The sequence below is a fragment of the Phaseolus vulgaris genome, chromosome 4 (genome assembly GCF_051622355.1).
Source record: "Phaseolus vulgaris cultivar YP4 chromosome 4, ASM5162235v1, whole genome shotgun sequence".
In the NCBI taxonomy this organism is placed as follows: Eukaryota; Viridiplantae; Streptophyta; class Magnoliopsida; order Fabales; family Fabaceae; genus Phaseolus; species Phaseolus vulgaris.
The window spans coordinates 46,852,787-46,869,563 of record NC_143501.1 but is presented as its reverse complement, the minus strand read 5'-3'; the positions used below and the strand labels follow the sequence as shown (position 1 = coordinate 46,869,563).

At 28.9% G+C, this 16,777-nt stretch overlaps 1 protein-coding gene across 4 annotated transcripts; it reads left to right on the top strand.

Annotated features, from left to right (window-relative positions):
- Positions 1–6,055: 6,055 nt before the first annotated feature.
- Positions 6,056–16,507, top strand: LOC137837879 (putative cyclic nucleotide-gated ion channel 20, chloroplastic). 4 transcript variants are annotated; one of them, XM_090301901.1, is made up of 14 exons: positions 6,107–6,168; positions 6,332–6,366; positions 7,188–7,672; positions 8,230–8,421; positions 9,248–9,346; positions 9,866–10,003; positions 10,241–10,489; positions 10,971–11,234; positions 11,542–11,687; positions 12,217–12,294; positions 12,930–13,059; positions 13,332–13,578; positions 14,351–14,513; positions 16,279–16,507. In XM_090301901.1, the coding sequence occupies exons 3-14, from the start codon at positions 7,193–7,195 to the stop codon at positions 16,388–16,390; spliced, it is 2,298 nt and encodes a 765-aa protein (XP_090158027.1). In that variant the 5' UTR covers positions 6,107–6,168; positions 6,332–6,366; positions 7,188–7,192; the 3' UTR covers positions 16,391–16,507. The 4 variants fall into 4 exon arrangements, 2 of the variants coding, with proteins under 2 accessions (XP_068503143.1, XP_090158027.1); XM_068647042.2 differs by lacking the exon at positions 6,332–6,366 and having other exon boundaries at positions 6,059–6,168; XR_016520699.1 differs by lacking the exons at positions 6,107–6,168; positions 14,351–14,513; positions 16,279–16,507 and having other exon boundaries at positions 6,237–6,366; positions 10,903–11,234.
- The last annotated feature ends 270 nt before the right edge of the window (positions 16,508–16,777 follow it).

Below are 16,777 nucleotides of genomic sequence, written 5' to 3'. Positions count from 1 at the left end.
GCCTGCGGGCCAACCCGCATAAGAAATATTTATTAAAAAAATAATTTTTTAAATACAAATTTTGAATTTTTTTTTATTTAGATGCATTAGGTAAATGATTTCATAATATTATTTTCATGAAACATGCGTAATAACATGTTATTAAAAATTTTGGAATGTAAAATATGAGACTAGATGAAGAAAATATAGGGATGTAGAAAAAAAAATTATACATTTTAAAGTTATGCGGGTTATGCGGGCCAATCCGCCCCGCCCCACACTTAGCCGCGCAGGCTACGGGTTATGCGGGGCGGGCCTAAGCGGGTTAGCGGGTTGAAATAAGCAATCCGCTCCGCGTTTTTTGCACTAGGCCGCGGGCTGGCCCGCACGGCCCGCCCCACTTTGCCACCCGTACTATAAAGGGTGATGCAACATTCAAGTATTATTTAGTATCTAAGTGGTTAGAGTGATAAATGTTATTAAATATATATAGAATAATAAATATTATTATATATATATATATTTGTTTTATTTTAATTATATATTTATAAAAAATCAAATGAATGGACTCGAATTAACATAAATAATTAAATTAATTTTTATATTAAATTGGTATTTCATAGACCTTAATTCTATTTATAAAGTGCCTTAAAGAGTGATTTTAGCAATATGTTTTAAGATGTACTCAGTTAATTTGTTTGATAGATATTGATCACTAATTTGAAAGTATTGTGATGTATAAAACTATAAAGCTATTAAATTAATGAACGACAACGTTCAATTATCAGCATTTTTTTACCTAAAGGAAGTCTTTTTGACAATTGTCACCACTTTTTGCTCTTTTTCTTTATTCTGTCGGGAAAAAGAATTAGATGACAATCACTTTTAAAAATATCCAGAAAATTTGGTACAATTGATAGATACTTAAGCTCAATATTATAATTAAAATTTGGAAAAATGTATCCATTCTTTCTATTTTGTAAATAGTTAGAATCTAGATAATTTTAAGCATTAACAAAAGAAGAAAATAAGAAGTTTATATAAACTAAATTTAGTTTTCAAATAACTAATTTCAAATAACTAAATTTAAATTTTGAATTGTATACAAACTAATTGTAAACTATTTTTTTATGATGATTTAGTATTCACACAGCTGTACAAAAAATAGAAACAAAATCAAGAATAAAAAACGAGAAAAAATTAATTAATTTTTTGTTATTCAGAAATATTTTATTATTATTTATGTTTAGATATATTAGATTATAAAATATTTGTATTATTAATATTTTATTAATATATTATAATGTAGAATATCATCTTTTTCCTAGAAGTACAATAAACTAAATAATTAATATCCTATTTTTTGAAATATAACTTTTTCGTTATGACAATTTGGTGATATTTTTTTTATTTTAATTCTAATTTATATTTTTAAAAATTAGCTTTTTATAGTAAACTATTTTAAAAAAATTATTATATCGTCAAATTATTTATATTTTGTTTTATTTCTTTATGAAATTTTTGCTTATAACATAAATAATCCAATTTTTCATTCTATTTCTTCATTTATTCTCCTTTCATTATTCTTTTGTTGCCAAACAAGTCTTAATGAAAAAGGTATTCTTATATAACTTTTTTCTTTTCGTATGAATTTTTTTAACTGTATATCAAAATCGTTAACCTTAATTATTATATATTAAATAAATATTTGTTTCATATTAAACTTTAATACGATGAAGTTATTATTCTAATTTTAAAGTATGGAGTTAATATATTAAAAAGAGAGGTATGCTTTTTATAATGATATTATGTAATTTAAATAAGGTTGTTTCTATAGTAAAATATTGTCTATAATATAAAAAGTCTTATTTTTATTTTAATAATTTACCTACTCCTCCTCGATAGGCAAGTTCTAGAAAAGAACCAAAAAAAATACCAAAGATAAAGCAAGAAAATAGAAAGTTTGGTGTGGGATTTTGATAGAATGTGGTATAATAAGGTAATAGTTTTTTCTTTAGTTGTCATTGTTGTAAAAAGGAAGTCTCAATTTATATTATTTTTTAACATAAATATGAAAAATATTCAACTTTATTCTTGGTAGAATCTTACTTAAACTTATTTTATTTTCTCTATTTTCTAAATTATGTTTAATCATATCTATAGGAAACTTTGTTGATATTTAAATATACAAATATTTTTTGACAATGATGATATTGAATAAGATTGAGGGAATACATTTTTTATTTATAATAACATTTAAAATTTACGTGAATAAATAATTAATATTAGTATTATTGAAAAATACACATCTTTCTATTAGTAGTTATACAATAAATAAATTAATAGTTGACTAAAATTATTTAATTATGATCCAAGTCACCATAACCAGTTTGTAAAAATAAATAATTATAACTTTTACAATTCTATTTAACATTTTTCCTAATTAGTGAAATTAAAATATTTAAAATTATTATTTTTACTTAAAACTATTAAGAATTAAGAAAACATTATAATAAATAAATTAGAAACTTCTTTATTTAGTTATTGTAATAATTATTCTATATACTAGTGAAAACACATAAGGCTTTTGTTTTTTTGTCTGTGTATCCATATTTTTTAATTTTAATCATAAAATAAATTTTAAAAAATTATTTTCTTGTTTATTGTCTCCTTATTCCAAAAACAAAATTTCTCCCATAAAGATTGTGGCTTAAGTCCGTAAAATAAGAAGTTAAAGGAAGAGTGAGAAATTAGTTTACATATAAAAGTTTTCCGTTAATTAAAAATTAAAAATAATTTTATTTTTAAGTGATTCACATGAAATGACGAAATGCTTTTTCTCATAATAATAAAATTAAATATATTAATAAAGATAAAATCAAAAAAATTTGTGTACACCAAAAAATGTTATGAACAAAAATCCTCATTATATATAGTTATAGATAATACTTAAAATATTAATTAATACTATAAAGTATTTACTTGAAAAATAAGTCCATTTAAGAATTATATCTTTCCTCCTTGTTAATGAAAATTATGGAGATAAAAATGTAACACCCTGAAATTTTATAGTAATAACTATAAAAGAAAATGTTGTACTATTTTTTTTTAAAGTCTCTCTTGGCCATGTATATATGCTCATGTACATATTACAATTATCGCACTTCATACACAACCAACCCATACAAAGGTAAGCTATCAAAATTAAATTCCAACATAGAAAAATATAAGTAAAATAAATCAATTAGATTAATCATTCAAATTATTTAGTTCCATTTTATTTTGCATAAATCATTATCATATAATATTAAATATCAATCATCACAATCCAAATTCCTTTCAGTACCATCAAGACAATAATTTTCATTTCAATACTGACTCCTCATAGATCCATTTGTCTCACAATACATTGATCTCCTTTCAATCCCTAGTACTTTTGATTTCATTTCAATCATAGTCATTGCATATGAATCTATCGTCTCCCAAAAAACTCATTAAGTATGTCTTTACTAGCTAGTAACATCTAATCCACTCCAATAAGATCAGAGTAAGTCTAAACATCCAATATTGTATGTCTTTGCAGGTTAATGTGTAGGGACCCCCCAACTTCTCACTACCTGCCTGATACCTTAGTCTACGTGACTTAGATCATCAGTGAAGCTAGAAGATTGATAAGTGTCATTATTTAGTTAAATTTCATGCAAAAAGTTAGATATTTATTGATTTTAATTTTTGATTAAGGTATGACTCAACCCTAATTTGAAAAATCAGGATTAATAGTATATTTTAGAGTTGTGAGATTAATAGAATTATTTATTCCCAATTTTGTGTTATTTTCAGGAATTTAAGGAGAGACAAAAGCAAAAGAATATATCATGAATAGAGATGTCACTTAATTCAAACTCAATCAGGTGAAATAAGGGCAAAAGACTTAGAGGAGGAGAAGAAAACCCTAGGAAGCAACCGTCAAGGGGAAACACTCTAGATTTTTTTCTTTTGCTTTCAATAATCTTTTGGTGCATGTAATGGTTACCATGAGTGACTAATTCCTTTTCTTTGGGATTGAATGCAATAATTTCAAATTCTTATATAGTGAGGTGATATTTATCTATAGCATTATACTCTTATTTGATATTGTTATTTTTATTTTATGCTTAAAGCTTGAATTTTTATTTTTGGTTTAGATCTTTGGAATTGACTGGGAAGTAATTTTGATGATTTTACTTTAATGAAAATACTTTATGTGTTCTAATCCTAAGAATAAATTATTATATATCAAATGCTTTATAACATCTTTTCTTAATGATAAGAAATTTTGCTAAATAGTTGAGGAATCAATGTTTAGGAGATTATCTTAATAATCTCATATGTGAGGAATCAATATGAATGACATCAATATCAATTGAGTAAGAACGTTGTATGCTTTTATTTATCAAAATACAAACGAGTGAGAAAGATCATATACCTTGAATCAATTTACTGCACACATTTCAATATCTAGTGAATGCTACACATTAAAATTTTAATAAAACTGTTCATTAGGAGTTTGATATCCATTTTTTGAGAGAAATTATTACTTCTAACTTGATACACTTGCCAAATTAGGTCAACAAAAATCTATGTTAACACATAGGTTTTTCATACTTAATATACCATTACATAACATCTCATACATTATCCCAAATGTATGACATCAATTTCATACAAGCTTTCATCATTCACATACAAAGCATATCAATCATTCATATATTATTTAAGATTTCTCAAATCAATTATTTAAGATTTCTCAAATCAATTGCACCTATATCTTAATTTCATACATCTTCCATCATTCACGTCAATCTATATCATTTAGGATTTGTACAGTTTAATTGACCATACAATATCATTCATATATATATATATAAACATACATTATATAACATTTAAAAAGTTCACTAATTAATTAAATATACAAACAAATGTCTACTTTACACATAAAAAAATGAATTCATGCAAAATTCAAATCACTAAAAATACATTAAGAAAAGAAAGAAAGAAAAACATTTGGAAGAAGTTTTTTTTTAGTCTAGCTCAACTGAGAATGAACTTTTAACTTGAGCGAGATTTTTTAGCTTAATAGAGAAGGAACTTGCTTTAATGAAAATTTTCTCACTTAAGCGAAAATAAACCTGAGACCATATTTCTTCAATCAATTCCATATATACAAAATCATTCAAATTCATTTTAACTACTATACACTTAAACATGTATAATGCAACGTCCAGATTAATTTATTATCTAAACCAACTACCCTAAGGTTATATTCAAACACAACTAGTTTCCCTTATCTGAAATTCATTATTATAGTAAAAATTAACTATAGTAGAAAAAACACTCCAAAATCTAGCAATCTAAAACATATTAACCAAACATTACCAAAATTCAATATGTGGTAGAACAAGTTGAGAGAAACAATTTTCTCAACTGTTACCATGAAGATTTATGATCAAATCATAACGAAAAACAAGAAATAAAGAATCTTTAGATAATTTACTTTATTTAAAAACGAGATAAAATAAATTATAATAAAAATGATTTTTTTTATGAACATACGTGTTTAGTGTAGATTTCTTTACACTATTAATTATGAATTAAAAATAGTGATTCTTAAGGTAATATGGAAACGATAAACAAATTTGAGTATTAAAATGGAAACTCTAAATATTTTTTTTATTTTATTCAAGTAACTACATTTTCTAATTAGAATCAACAGACTTTGTATGATATTTAATTAGACAAAGATACTAATTTGTTTTAGAATTAAGTATGTTGGGAAAATAGGTTATTATTAAAAATCATTATTTAAGTTTTGAGAAAGTAGCCAAAGTTGCGAACTTGTTAGTAGGAGCAAAGAGGGAAGTGTGTGGGAAAAGCACACACCGAAAAGCGCAATGCTGTTATTGTAGTGTAGATTTATTTAGACTATGAACATAGGTTGTTATGTAGATTTTGTATGATATTTGATTGGGCAAAGATATTAAATTGTTTTGGAACTACGTAGTTGGGAAAATAGGTTATTATTAAAAGTCATTATCTAAGTTTTGTGAAAGTAGCAAAAAACTTGTTAAACGGATCAAACTGGAAAGAGTGTGGGAAAAACAGACCAGACACAGCACAATGCAATGCTTGTGCTTTTTCTGCTTTCAGGTACATTAGTTCACACTGTTCTTTCCTCAAAGTTTCCCTCAATGACTCAGACTCAGTCACCTTTTCTCTCTCTTTCTCACTCATGATCCTTACCTTATCTATCTATCTATATATATATAACCCAAAGACTCTGACTTCTTATTATTTTGATACCTTAAAACAGGTCTCACCCTTTGTTTCCTTGTTTTTCTATACTTGGTAATGGAATCAATCTCTTATATCTTTACTTCTTCATACCCTTTTGCTTGCTTTGGTCACTCTTTACTATAACCTGTATGGATTCTTTCTGGGATAGTGCCAATAAACATGTCCCCTTTGTGTTTGATGATTTCACCATTTCTAATGATGAGAGAACAGTGTTGTTCCTTGTAAAATAACCCACTTTAAGATATTTAGACTCTGTTCAAAATGCTTGGTTGGTGGGGAGGGGGATAAGCTTGTGCTTAATTATAGCAGTACATGCTTTACTTTTCATTTTCATTTCTCAGGAAGTAATGGTATAGAGGAACCCTTGAGCCTGTATAATTTGGAAACCTACTGGTGCTGTCACAAAAACTCTTGGCTTTGTTTTGTTTTTCATTTTTTTTTCTTCATGAAAGGATGTGATTTTGTCAAGAGTAGAAAAAGAGATAGTAGAGTGGGGATGGGAGACTTTCCAAAATTAATTTGAAAAAGAAAATGAACTTTTATTGTTTTTTCTGGTTGTTTTTTCCCACCATCATGTCATCTCTTGTACCTTAAAGTTTCATTGTTCTAACGTCAGTTTCAATCATTTGAGTCTTAATTGCATGGACTGTAAGTTTATGTGAAAGGGATTCCTTGTATCCTTATAGTACATTATGTTTCATTTTCACATATATATGATGGTCATTGAATGCTCTTCTTTCTTGTCACTCTGTATGTTTTTGTTTTTTTCACTTATTCTGTTTTGTGCATAGGTGGATTAATTTGACTTTGATATCACTGTTTTGACATAGAAATTGAGATTTTGATTCTCTTTTTTTTTTTATAATTTGCAGAACACATGGCTAATTTTGAGAAAGATGAGGTACCATTTCTATCAGATAGTCATCCCCAAGTATCAACTGAAGTCGTTGATTCTATACTCCCAAGGCATATATCTAGGACTCAAAGTGTATCAATTTCTATTCCTACGACTCTCACAGAGCCATATGAAAGAGATACTAATAGTGTGGGATACACTGGTCCCCTAAGGATTCAGAGAATAACTCCATTTAATCAGATGAGTGGTCCATTGCATGATACTAATAGACCCGAAAACCTTTCTCGGCAGAATAAAGTAGCACCCAAGCCACAACCAGAAGAAAGTAAGACTGAAATTTTTTCTTCATGCTGTGGCATCATGGGTGAAAATGATTTGCAGACCTACTATGCTAGCAAGAATGAACATTTAGTTAGGTCCGGTCCACAGGGAATGTGTAGTGATCCATATTGTACAACGTGCCCAACCTACTTCAAAGCTACTCAGCAAATTAATCATAAGGTATAAAATAAATTATCCTTTCTTTTCTCTTAAGAAGCTAATGACTACTATATGTTGAAGTTTCCTTAGATTACACTTTGTGTGTCAAGGTTCTTAAGTTTTTGCATGTATAATGGTCAAGAATTTTATACAACATATGTATGCTTCTGCTATAGAGTTTAATTGTAAGAATTGCTTATGCTTTAATATGATGATTTTCTAATGATGCCTATGGAATTATTTGAAACTACAACTTCTGAAGCAGCCAGAGATTTCTATGTTTTACATAGTATTATGGTGTATTTTATTCTTATTGTGACTACTTTGTTGTTTCCATAAAATATTTTTTCACAAGGTAATGAGATTTGGAATTGCTACTGCTGTTGGACCTAAAATGGAATTACATACCATTTTGTGATGCATGTATATAAATGTTGCAGCTCTATGTTTGGTTATGTAGGCAATAATCTTTCAAATTTTGAAATCTATTTTTCCATTTGTGGATATTTGATCTTATGAATCACTTTGACAGTATTAACTCCATTTACTCAATGAATTTCAACTTTTAACATTTTCAGTTTCGCAGTACTCTTTACGGGGAGGCCAAGGATTGGGCGAGAAAGCTTTTTACTTTCTTGATTCCCCATGTTCCTAGAATTATGAATCCTCACAATAAACTTGTACAACAATGGAGTAATTTTTTTACAATTTGTTGCTGGGTGACATTTTTTGTGGATCCGTTATTTCTCTTCTTGCTCTCTGTGCAGAAGGTATGGTTTAACTCCTTTATTATGATTCAAAATATTGCATGCTGTATCTTGTTGCTTACTAATCTTTGTTTCTACCAATATGAGCTCTGATCACTTCACAACAAATAATTATATCAATGACATGGTGATCCTTATAACTTAAGATAGTCAAGAAACACTCTAGCTTATCAAGACACCTTAGAATTTGGTGTTTTCATCTCATTTTGTTTCCCAAATCTATATGTCTTGAAACATTATATATCAGCAATTGTATTTCAGATTATGAGGTTTTATTTTGCATGCTAAAAATGTCCAATAACCTGCTTCAGTTAGTATTTCTAAAGTTACTATTTACATTTCACTATTGGAAATGGGGATTATTTAACCATGACATGATAGGAAACATTCATGAATTGCCTGTTGTGATCAAACTTGGATGGAACTTGGCCTTTAAACTTGTTATATAGGTTGGAGTGTGTTGGATATATGCCTCAAAGAAAAATATAGTCAGTGGCCATTTACTATAACATAAGCAGGATTGATACAAATATCCAGGAAATCAAGTTCTCTTTGGAAAGGATATATATTAATAACAGAGTTTATATTTTTTCCAATATTACCAAACAACATTATTGGCTCTTTTATTACCTTATTGACCTAAGTCGTCTTTGTACAAGAAGGAAGTTAATTTGTAGGTGTTCACCTCACTAATTTATTGGCATCGTAATTCATAATTCAAGTAATAGTCACTACGTGATTCTTGTTGTCTCTGATTAAGCGATTAACATGTCTTCAATTCTCTGTGAAGTGTCTAACGTGCTCTAAGTTTTCTGACTTTTTTATGCAGGAAAATAAATGTATTGGTATAAACTGGGCTTTTACAAAAGTTCTTCTTGCACTTAGAAGCATCACTGATTTCATAAACTTTCTACGCATTGCTCTTCAGGTAACTTTTAAGAATTTTCTTGGGTTGTTTACTTCTCTGTAACTGTTTAACTATTTTTCTTATATTAAGTCAGAGTACTATATTGTTACTTTGAGACATGTATTTACAAGTTTTCAAATATTGTTACTAAGAGAATATATGATAATCTGCTGAATGTTCCTTAAAGCAACCTATGAATCATTTTTGTTTGTTTTCTTTTTCATCAATTATAAAAATCTATATGAAAATTATCGGATCACAGACTTGCAGAGTATGCCAAATTTTTCTATTGAATTTAAAATTTGGCTTCGATACCATTTTGTGCCAATTTCTTTCCTGTGAGCTTCGTTTTGTGTAACAATCACAACTATCATTAGTGAAAAAGTGTGGAGGTTGAGACTGTAGTGTTCCTGTAATGTTGTTACCAAACAGAGACATGTGATGATCTTGAATCTAGTTTTATTTGTTCACAAATCTATGTTGGTACTCTATTCTGATGCAACAGAGCTCAATTAATTCTTTCGTGTTGATTCTCTGCAGTTTAGGTTGGCTTATGTGGCTCCTGAGTCTAGGGTGGTTGGTGCTGGGGAGTTAGTCGACCATCCTAAGAAAATAGCTCTTCATTACATTAAGACATATTTTTTTATTGACTTATTTGTTGTACTTCCTCTTCCTCAGGTAAATCTCTCTCCATCCCTTTCTGGTTATTTTCAAAGCCATATCATTGCATCTAATATGATTTTTTTATGTTCAAGTATACAATATACACTACAAAGTAATGGGAATTGTCTGTTTTCATTCCTTGTCACTAACTTTGGGTGTATACCATTTTATCAAGATGGAAGCAAATTTGTGTGAATAATTGTATATTTGTCAAACTCCCGGTCATGGTATAATAGTGTGTAATATTTGCAGATATTCATATTGCTTGTCCTACAAAAGAACTTGGCGACAGATACTTCAGGAGCAAACTATGAAAATGAACTTTTCGTTGTTCTGATGATGCTTCAGTATTTTCCCAGATTGTTAAGGTTTTTTCCTATGGTGTGTTCTCCAGATGGATTAGTATTTGAGTCCCCATTGTTAAATATCTTTATAAATCTTTTGACCTTTATACTATCTGGACACGTTGTTGGGTCCTGGTGGTACCACTTCAGTTTGCGGGTAGGTTAAGACCTTTCCTTTATATAATTGTATTTCTTTTTCAGTGGAACCTATTTCCTGCCCTTTTTTTTCTATACTTTCTAATTTTAAATTGACATAGCATTGGAATTCAGTTTAAATTGTAAAGGAAATGAGTCCCTATGGTTTTATGAGCTACATTAAGTTTTAAAGCATTATTTTCTAAAGTTGTGCTCAAGTGAGAAAAAGAACATGGTTGTGTACTTCTGATATTTTTTATATAGTGCATTATTGTTCAAGTGGAATGTAAATTATGCTCAAGCAAAGTGTACTATTATTGAAATGAAGAAAATTCATCTCGCATTCACTCTCTCACACACACACATTTTATTACTACCAACTAATAATGAAATGATGATAAGAGATTCAATTAAAAGTTGGGGAATTTCATTTAGGTGGCTACATCAAATAAAGGTTCATATTCAGTTATTAGTCTCAGCATTCTCTCTATTTCTTCTCCCAGAGGGTTAATCAGTGTCTAAAAGATGCCTGTGATACCACACATATTACTGGATGCACAAAATTCATTTATTGTGGGCATGGAAATACTGGAGAATATCAACATAATGCAAGTTGGCTTAATTGGACGAACAATGCTGTTGCAAGTGCTTGTTTCACTGAAGATGGTTTTCGTGATGGTTATGGTATCTTTCTTAAAGCTGTCAACCTTACCGCACATCCTAATATGCCAACCAGATATTTCTATTCATCATTTTGGGGATTCCAGGTAACCGTGTTTATTATCTTCAAGTTTATCATGTTACCAGAATATTTGTGAGGTGTGTTTCTATTAGAACTTAGGAACATAAAGCTTGCCTAGTGTTGAAAATTGAGGAAAGATAGCAAGCATATTACTGTGTCTTAGAGCACGAAATTCCAAAATGAATATCCATGAATCAGGAAAAGCCACATTGAAATTATCTTGGGAACAAGATACTTTGTTGTTGCATATAAATGGCATGCCTTTTAGTTCACTATTTTATTTTTCAAATAGATGAAATCCTACTAATGCTCTATGCCTGTGTTTTCTGCAGCAACTTAGTACACTGACTGGGAATTTAACCCCTAGCTATTATCTTCCCGAAGTCCTTTTTACTAAGGCCATTCTTGGGTCAGGACTGTTGCTGTTTGCTCTTCTCATTGGAAACATACAGAAAATTCTTCAGGATTTTGGACGCAGGTAGAATGCCTAGCTTCATATATGGAAAACTACATGAATTTATACATAGAACACAGTATAATGACTAACAAGCGTTGTTTTAGGACAGCATTGTATTCTCTCCACCTCTCTTAAACAAGTAATGTTTTAGAGTTCCTTTAAGGAATAGTTTACAAAGTTATCTAATGATCTACCTTGAATACCGAAGATTTGTTAGCTTCATAAAGGGAAAAGAGTTGCACTGCTTTCTCTCCCCTGTATCTCTGGTTGGGTTAATACTGCATTTTCTAAAGTTGTTACCTTTACTTTGATGTAAATGTAAACTGAATAGAAGTTCATTACAGGTTTCATGATTTTGGAATTGGGACTTTTTGAATTGATGCTTTTAAACTAGAAGAGCCCTTATGAATATTATATCCTGGTAGTTTTCCTATAGTGGTTATGGCTAATAACTTTGCCACTTGTTATGTGTTAAATAGTTAATAACATGTTATACATACATATACATACATATATATATATATATGATCTTCTTACTTTCTCTTAAAAGGAAGCAGGAGATGTCAAATAGACAACGTGATGTTGAGCAATGGATGAGCCATTGGTGCTTAGCAGACCATCTACGAAGGTATCATCCTTTCCCATTTCGGTCAGGCTTGTTTTGCGTTCATATTTGTTGTTAAATTGGTTAAAATTTTGTCTTGTTATATCTCTACTCCTTTCCAAAACACCAATTTTTTTGGCAATATATGTATTAACTTCAATAAGAAAATACTACTACTTTACAGGTCAAAATTGATCCACTCAAGTCAACAACTATTAGAGAATCTTTTATTGAGAGACCAAAGATAGTTTGTTTTTCTTTTTTACCTGGATAATTTAAAATTTCTTGAATCTCTAGTTTATGTGTGTCTGAATGTGCTTCCACTTGAATGCATGTTTTGTTTTGCTAAAATGCATTATGCACAGGCAATCTCTAGGAAAAGAGTGTTGATGGAAAAGGGTTATCTACAACTTAAAAAGAGACTATTTACCAACCTTACTTCGTCCAAAAACTTAATTCCTTCCTCTGAATCAATATCCTAGCTACTAATTATTGCCACCCTACTGGAGGCTATTTCATGTTTCCTTGAGCAAATGCTTAAAAGCAGTTTTACAATTTGCCACTTTAATTCAAGCATTGAAATCATAAGATTTGTCTAGGTGATATAAAGTGAGAGATATTCCATTCCACTTATATGATTTGATTGGTCTGTCATGTAGGAGAGTGCGACAAGCTGAACGTTTTAACTGGGCTGCAACAAAGGGGGTGAATGAAGAAATGCTCCTGGAGAATTTGCCAGAAGATCTCCAAAGGGATATTAGACGTCATCTCTTCACATTTATTAAGAAAGTTAGTACAGTAGTTTCCTTGTCATCAATTCACTGGTTACATAGATTTTGCATGTTTCTTTTTTTGAGGCAGGCTATAGCTTTGTAGTCAGTTATAGCTTGATGTTAAAACTTGTTCATGACAGAGTGTTATAACGTCTACGTTCATATGCTCAAGAATTTGATCCTTAGTGTTCCCATTATGCTAAGTCAGTCGAGTTTTATTGGGTGATTTTGTGCATTGCCCATACTTCAAGCTTAAATGGATCTTACATTGTTTTTTATATGCTGCAGGTTCGAATTTTTGCGTTGTTGGATGAGCATATCTTGGATGCCATATGTGAGAGGCTAAGACAAAAAACATATATCAAAGGAAGCAAAATTTTGTATGATGGTGGTTTGGTAGAGAAGATGGTTTTTGTTGTGCGTGGAAAGTTGGAGAGCGTTGGCGAAGATGGAATCAGTGCTCCCCTTTATGAAGGGAGTGTCTGTGGTGAAGAACTTCTGACATGGTGTCTTGAGCATCCCTTAGCAAGCAAAGGTACACTTCATTTCTAGAAGGCAAATATTAGAAAAGTAACAACTCCTCCAAGGTACTGTTTGACATAAAAGTATAGAAAATGTTATGAAAAAATGGAAGCATTTATCATATGGAATATATAATAATCATTTAATGCTTGCATTTTCAATTAATTTGATTTATTTAGACTTATTTGAACTTCTGATCTCTTTTCCAATCATCATTTTGCAAATTTAGTCCCTCACTTAACCTTAACAGTGTCTTTACTGGGTTTTTCTTTTTGGCATATTCAGCTGTGTTTATAAGACAACACAAATTTATATATAGAAAATTGAATCAATACAATAAATAGAGGATATTCTAATACATGATCTAGATGTTCTTGATTATATACTATCTATTTTTTCTTTCTTCTTGTTTCCATGATTATAACAAGATGAATCAAAACTGTATAACTATAAAAAGAGACCAATTATCAGAAACAAAAATGAGGGAGATCAAGTCTCTGAAATGAATATAGTTGAAGAATCAAATGTATAATTAAGTAAAGCATTTAATAAGTCATTATGTTTAAGGCTTCTTCACCAAACTCTTAAAAGGTGCTCATTAGTAATATCCTTTATAGAATTACTTTTAATAGGCACATGTTTCAGAGATTAATAATAAGAACATTTCATAGTATAAGTAGATGTAAATCTCATCTTATATAAGTCAATTTTATAAAATTAAGTTAAACTTAAAGTTCACATTGCAAAAGTCAACAACATTAACTTATTTGAAGTTTGTCTTGCAGGTTGCAGAAAAGAAAGTATTCCGAGGCCAAAGTTGGTGAGTAACAGAACAGTATGTTGCTTAACACATGTGAAGGCATTTTCCCTCAGAACAGCAGACCTTGAAGAAGTTATAGGCCTATTTGCAAGATTCTTTAGGAATTCCCGTGTTCGAGGAGCCATAAGGTTATCTTCTTGTCCCATTTTATGTTTGGCTATGTGATTCTTCCTAATTTTCTTTATCTTCTCATAAACCTTTTCTTACCACTAAAAAAAATCATGAAATAGAAACCAATTTTAAGATACCAAAATAATTAGTTACAATAGTAACTAAATTAAAGACCATTTGAGAAACTAAAAAAAAATTGGTTTCTAAATTAGTTTCTATTATTGTTAAATAGTTTCTAAATTGGTATCTAATTAGCAACCAAGGTTTTAGAGATCAAATTTAAAAACTAAATAATTGGTAGTTAAAACTTTGGTTGCTAATTAGATACCAATTTAGAAATTATTTAATAATAATAATAAAAACTAATTTAGAAACCAATTTTTGTTTTAGTTTCTAAAATGGTATCTAATTTAGTTACTATTGCAACTAATTATTATGGTCTCTAAAAGTTGGTTTCTATTTCATGATTTTCTTGTAGTGTACACGGTCATATATATGACTTTGATTGTATCAAGTGTTTGTCTTTTTATAGAGGTAAAAAACATGTATTTTTCTCATTCAATTCAAGAAAATGAGCAACAGGATAATTTGTGAAAATCAATTTAAATTCAAGATAATATACACACATATTTTTAGAAAATTTCATGTGTTTTTTAAGCTTTTCATCCTTATATTTTTTCAAACAGTCCATGTAAAGTTATTTTTTACTGAAAAAAAAATCATTTTTTATAATATTGTTGTAGACCCTACATATGTTTATAAAATGTGGTTCTTTTTGAATTAGTCTTTCTGTGGAAAAATAAATTGATTGAGAATAAAAGCAAATTATCCAATGTACTGCAGCATGTTTGAATTTTGATTTCACAAAGTCCAACATATGAATACTTGGTCCCCTTTTCCATGAACTTTGTCAAAAGTCAGTGAAGAACTAAATGCTTCAACACAAATAAAAGACTACATAGTCAAGTGTAAGAAGGACCTAGGACTGAGTCCAGTTGAAAGGATTGGTCTCTCAAGAAGGTTTAAATTATTACTAAAATAAATGTTTATATTTAGTGTCTCTTCGTACCTTCTCCATGATTTTTAAATTTGATAGTGAGCAAAATAAAAAAAAAGTGAAGACATAGATTATCATTACAAGAAAAATATTAAATAAAAATTAATTTTATAGATCAAAATATTTAGTTATTATTTGATTAAATTAAAGATCATTTTATAAACTAAAACAATTATTGGTATCTAAATTAATTTTTGTTATTAATAAAAATTTATAAAATAGTTTTTAAATTGGTATCTAACCCTCTTAGCTACTTAGGTTTTAGTTACTAATATTTTAGATTCTAAAAGACCGATAGAGACTAATTTAGAAAATAAAATAGTAAGTAACTAAAACCTTGGTAGTTGAGGGGTTAGATACCAATTTAAAAACTAAAATATTAGTAACTAAAATCTAAGTAGTTAATTTAAATACTAATTTAGAAACTATTTTATAAATTTGTATTAATAATAGAAACCACTTTAGATACCAATAATTTTTAGTCTCTAAATTAGTATCTAATTTAATTAATATAATGACTAATTATTTTTAATTTCTAAATTTGGTTGCTATTTAATAATTTTTTTGTAATTTATAAAAAAAAAATTACATAGTTTTATGACCTAATAAAATAGTCAAATATTTGATGATGTTAGTCCTTAAATAATGGGAATTAGGTATATCTCCTTAAACATGCATTTAACTATGAAATTAATTATCCCTTATTGTCCATGATGTTATGATAGGTATGAATCACCTTATTGGAGATGCTTTGCAGCAACAAGCATTCAGGTTGCATGGAGATACAGAAGGAAATGTCTTGGTCGTGCTAAAACTACACAATCAAATCAAACATAAACATTTATATTTCACTATGTAATATAGGTGCATTAGACAACACTTATTCATTCCTACAAAATATTGTAAAGTCATGTGTGTGTATATAGCTTCCTTTTGAGAAGCCATCTTTATAAACACATTTTTAATAATAATAATAAAAAGGCAAAAGAAAAAAACTAAGGCTTCATTAGGCAAATTTCCCCTACACTTTCTTACCTTCCCCTACACATCTATATATTTTTTTTAATTTCAACTATATCCAGTCCGAATATGTTGGAGAGTGTAGTATCTTCTTTTTTATTTTCAAGTAATGGTAGTTGTTTGTTGTGACTGGTGGTAAACATTGATATTGAGGTAAGTTTTGAGGTGTTTGTACGGTTATAGTTGTGTTTTTGTTTGCTTATT

Excerpts from the sequence above, each read along its gene's own strand:
- LOC137837879 (XM_068647042.2), top strand. The coding sequence starts at position 6,144 with ATGCTTGTGCTTTTTCTGCTTTCAG. Across the intron at positions 8,422-9,247 it reads TCTTGCTCTCTGTGCAGAAG|GAAAATAAATGTATTGGTAT; the intron begins GTATGGTTTAAC and ends TTTTTTATGCAG. Across the intron at positions 13,579-14,350 it reads GCATCCCTTAGCAAGCAAAG|GTTGCAGAAAAGAAAGTATT; the intron begins GTACACTTCATT and ends TTTGTCTTGCAG.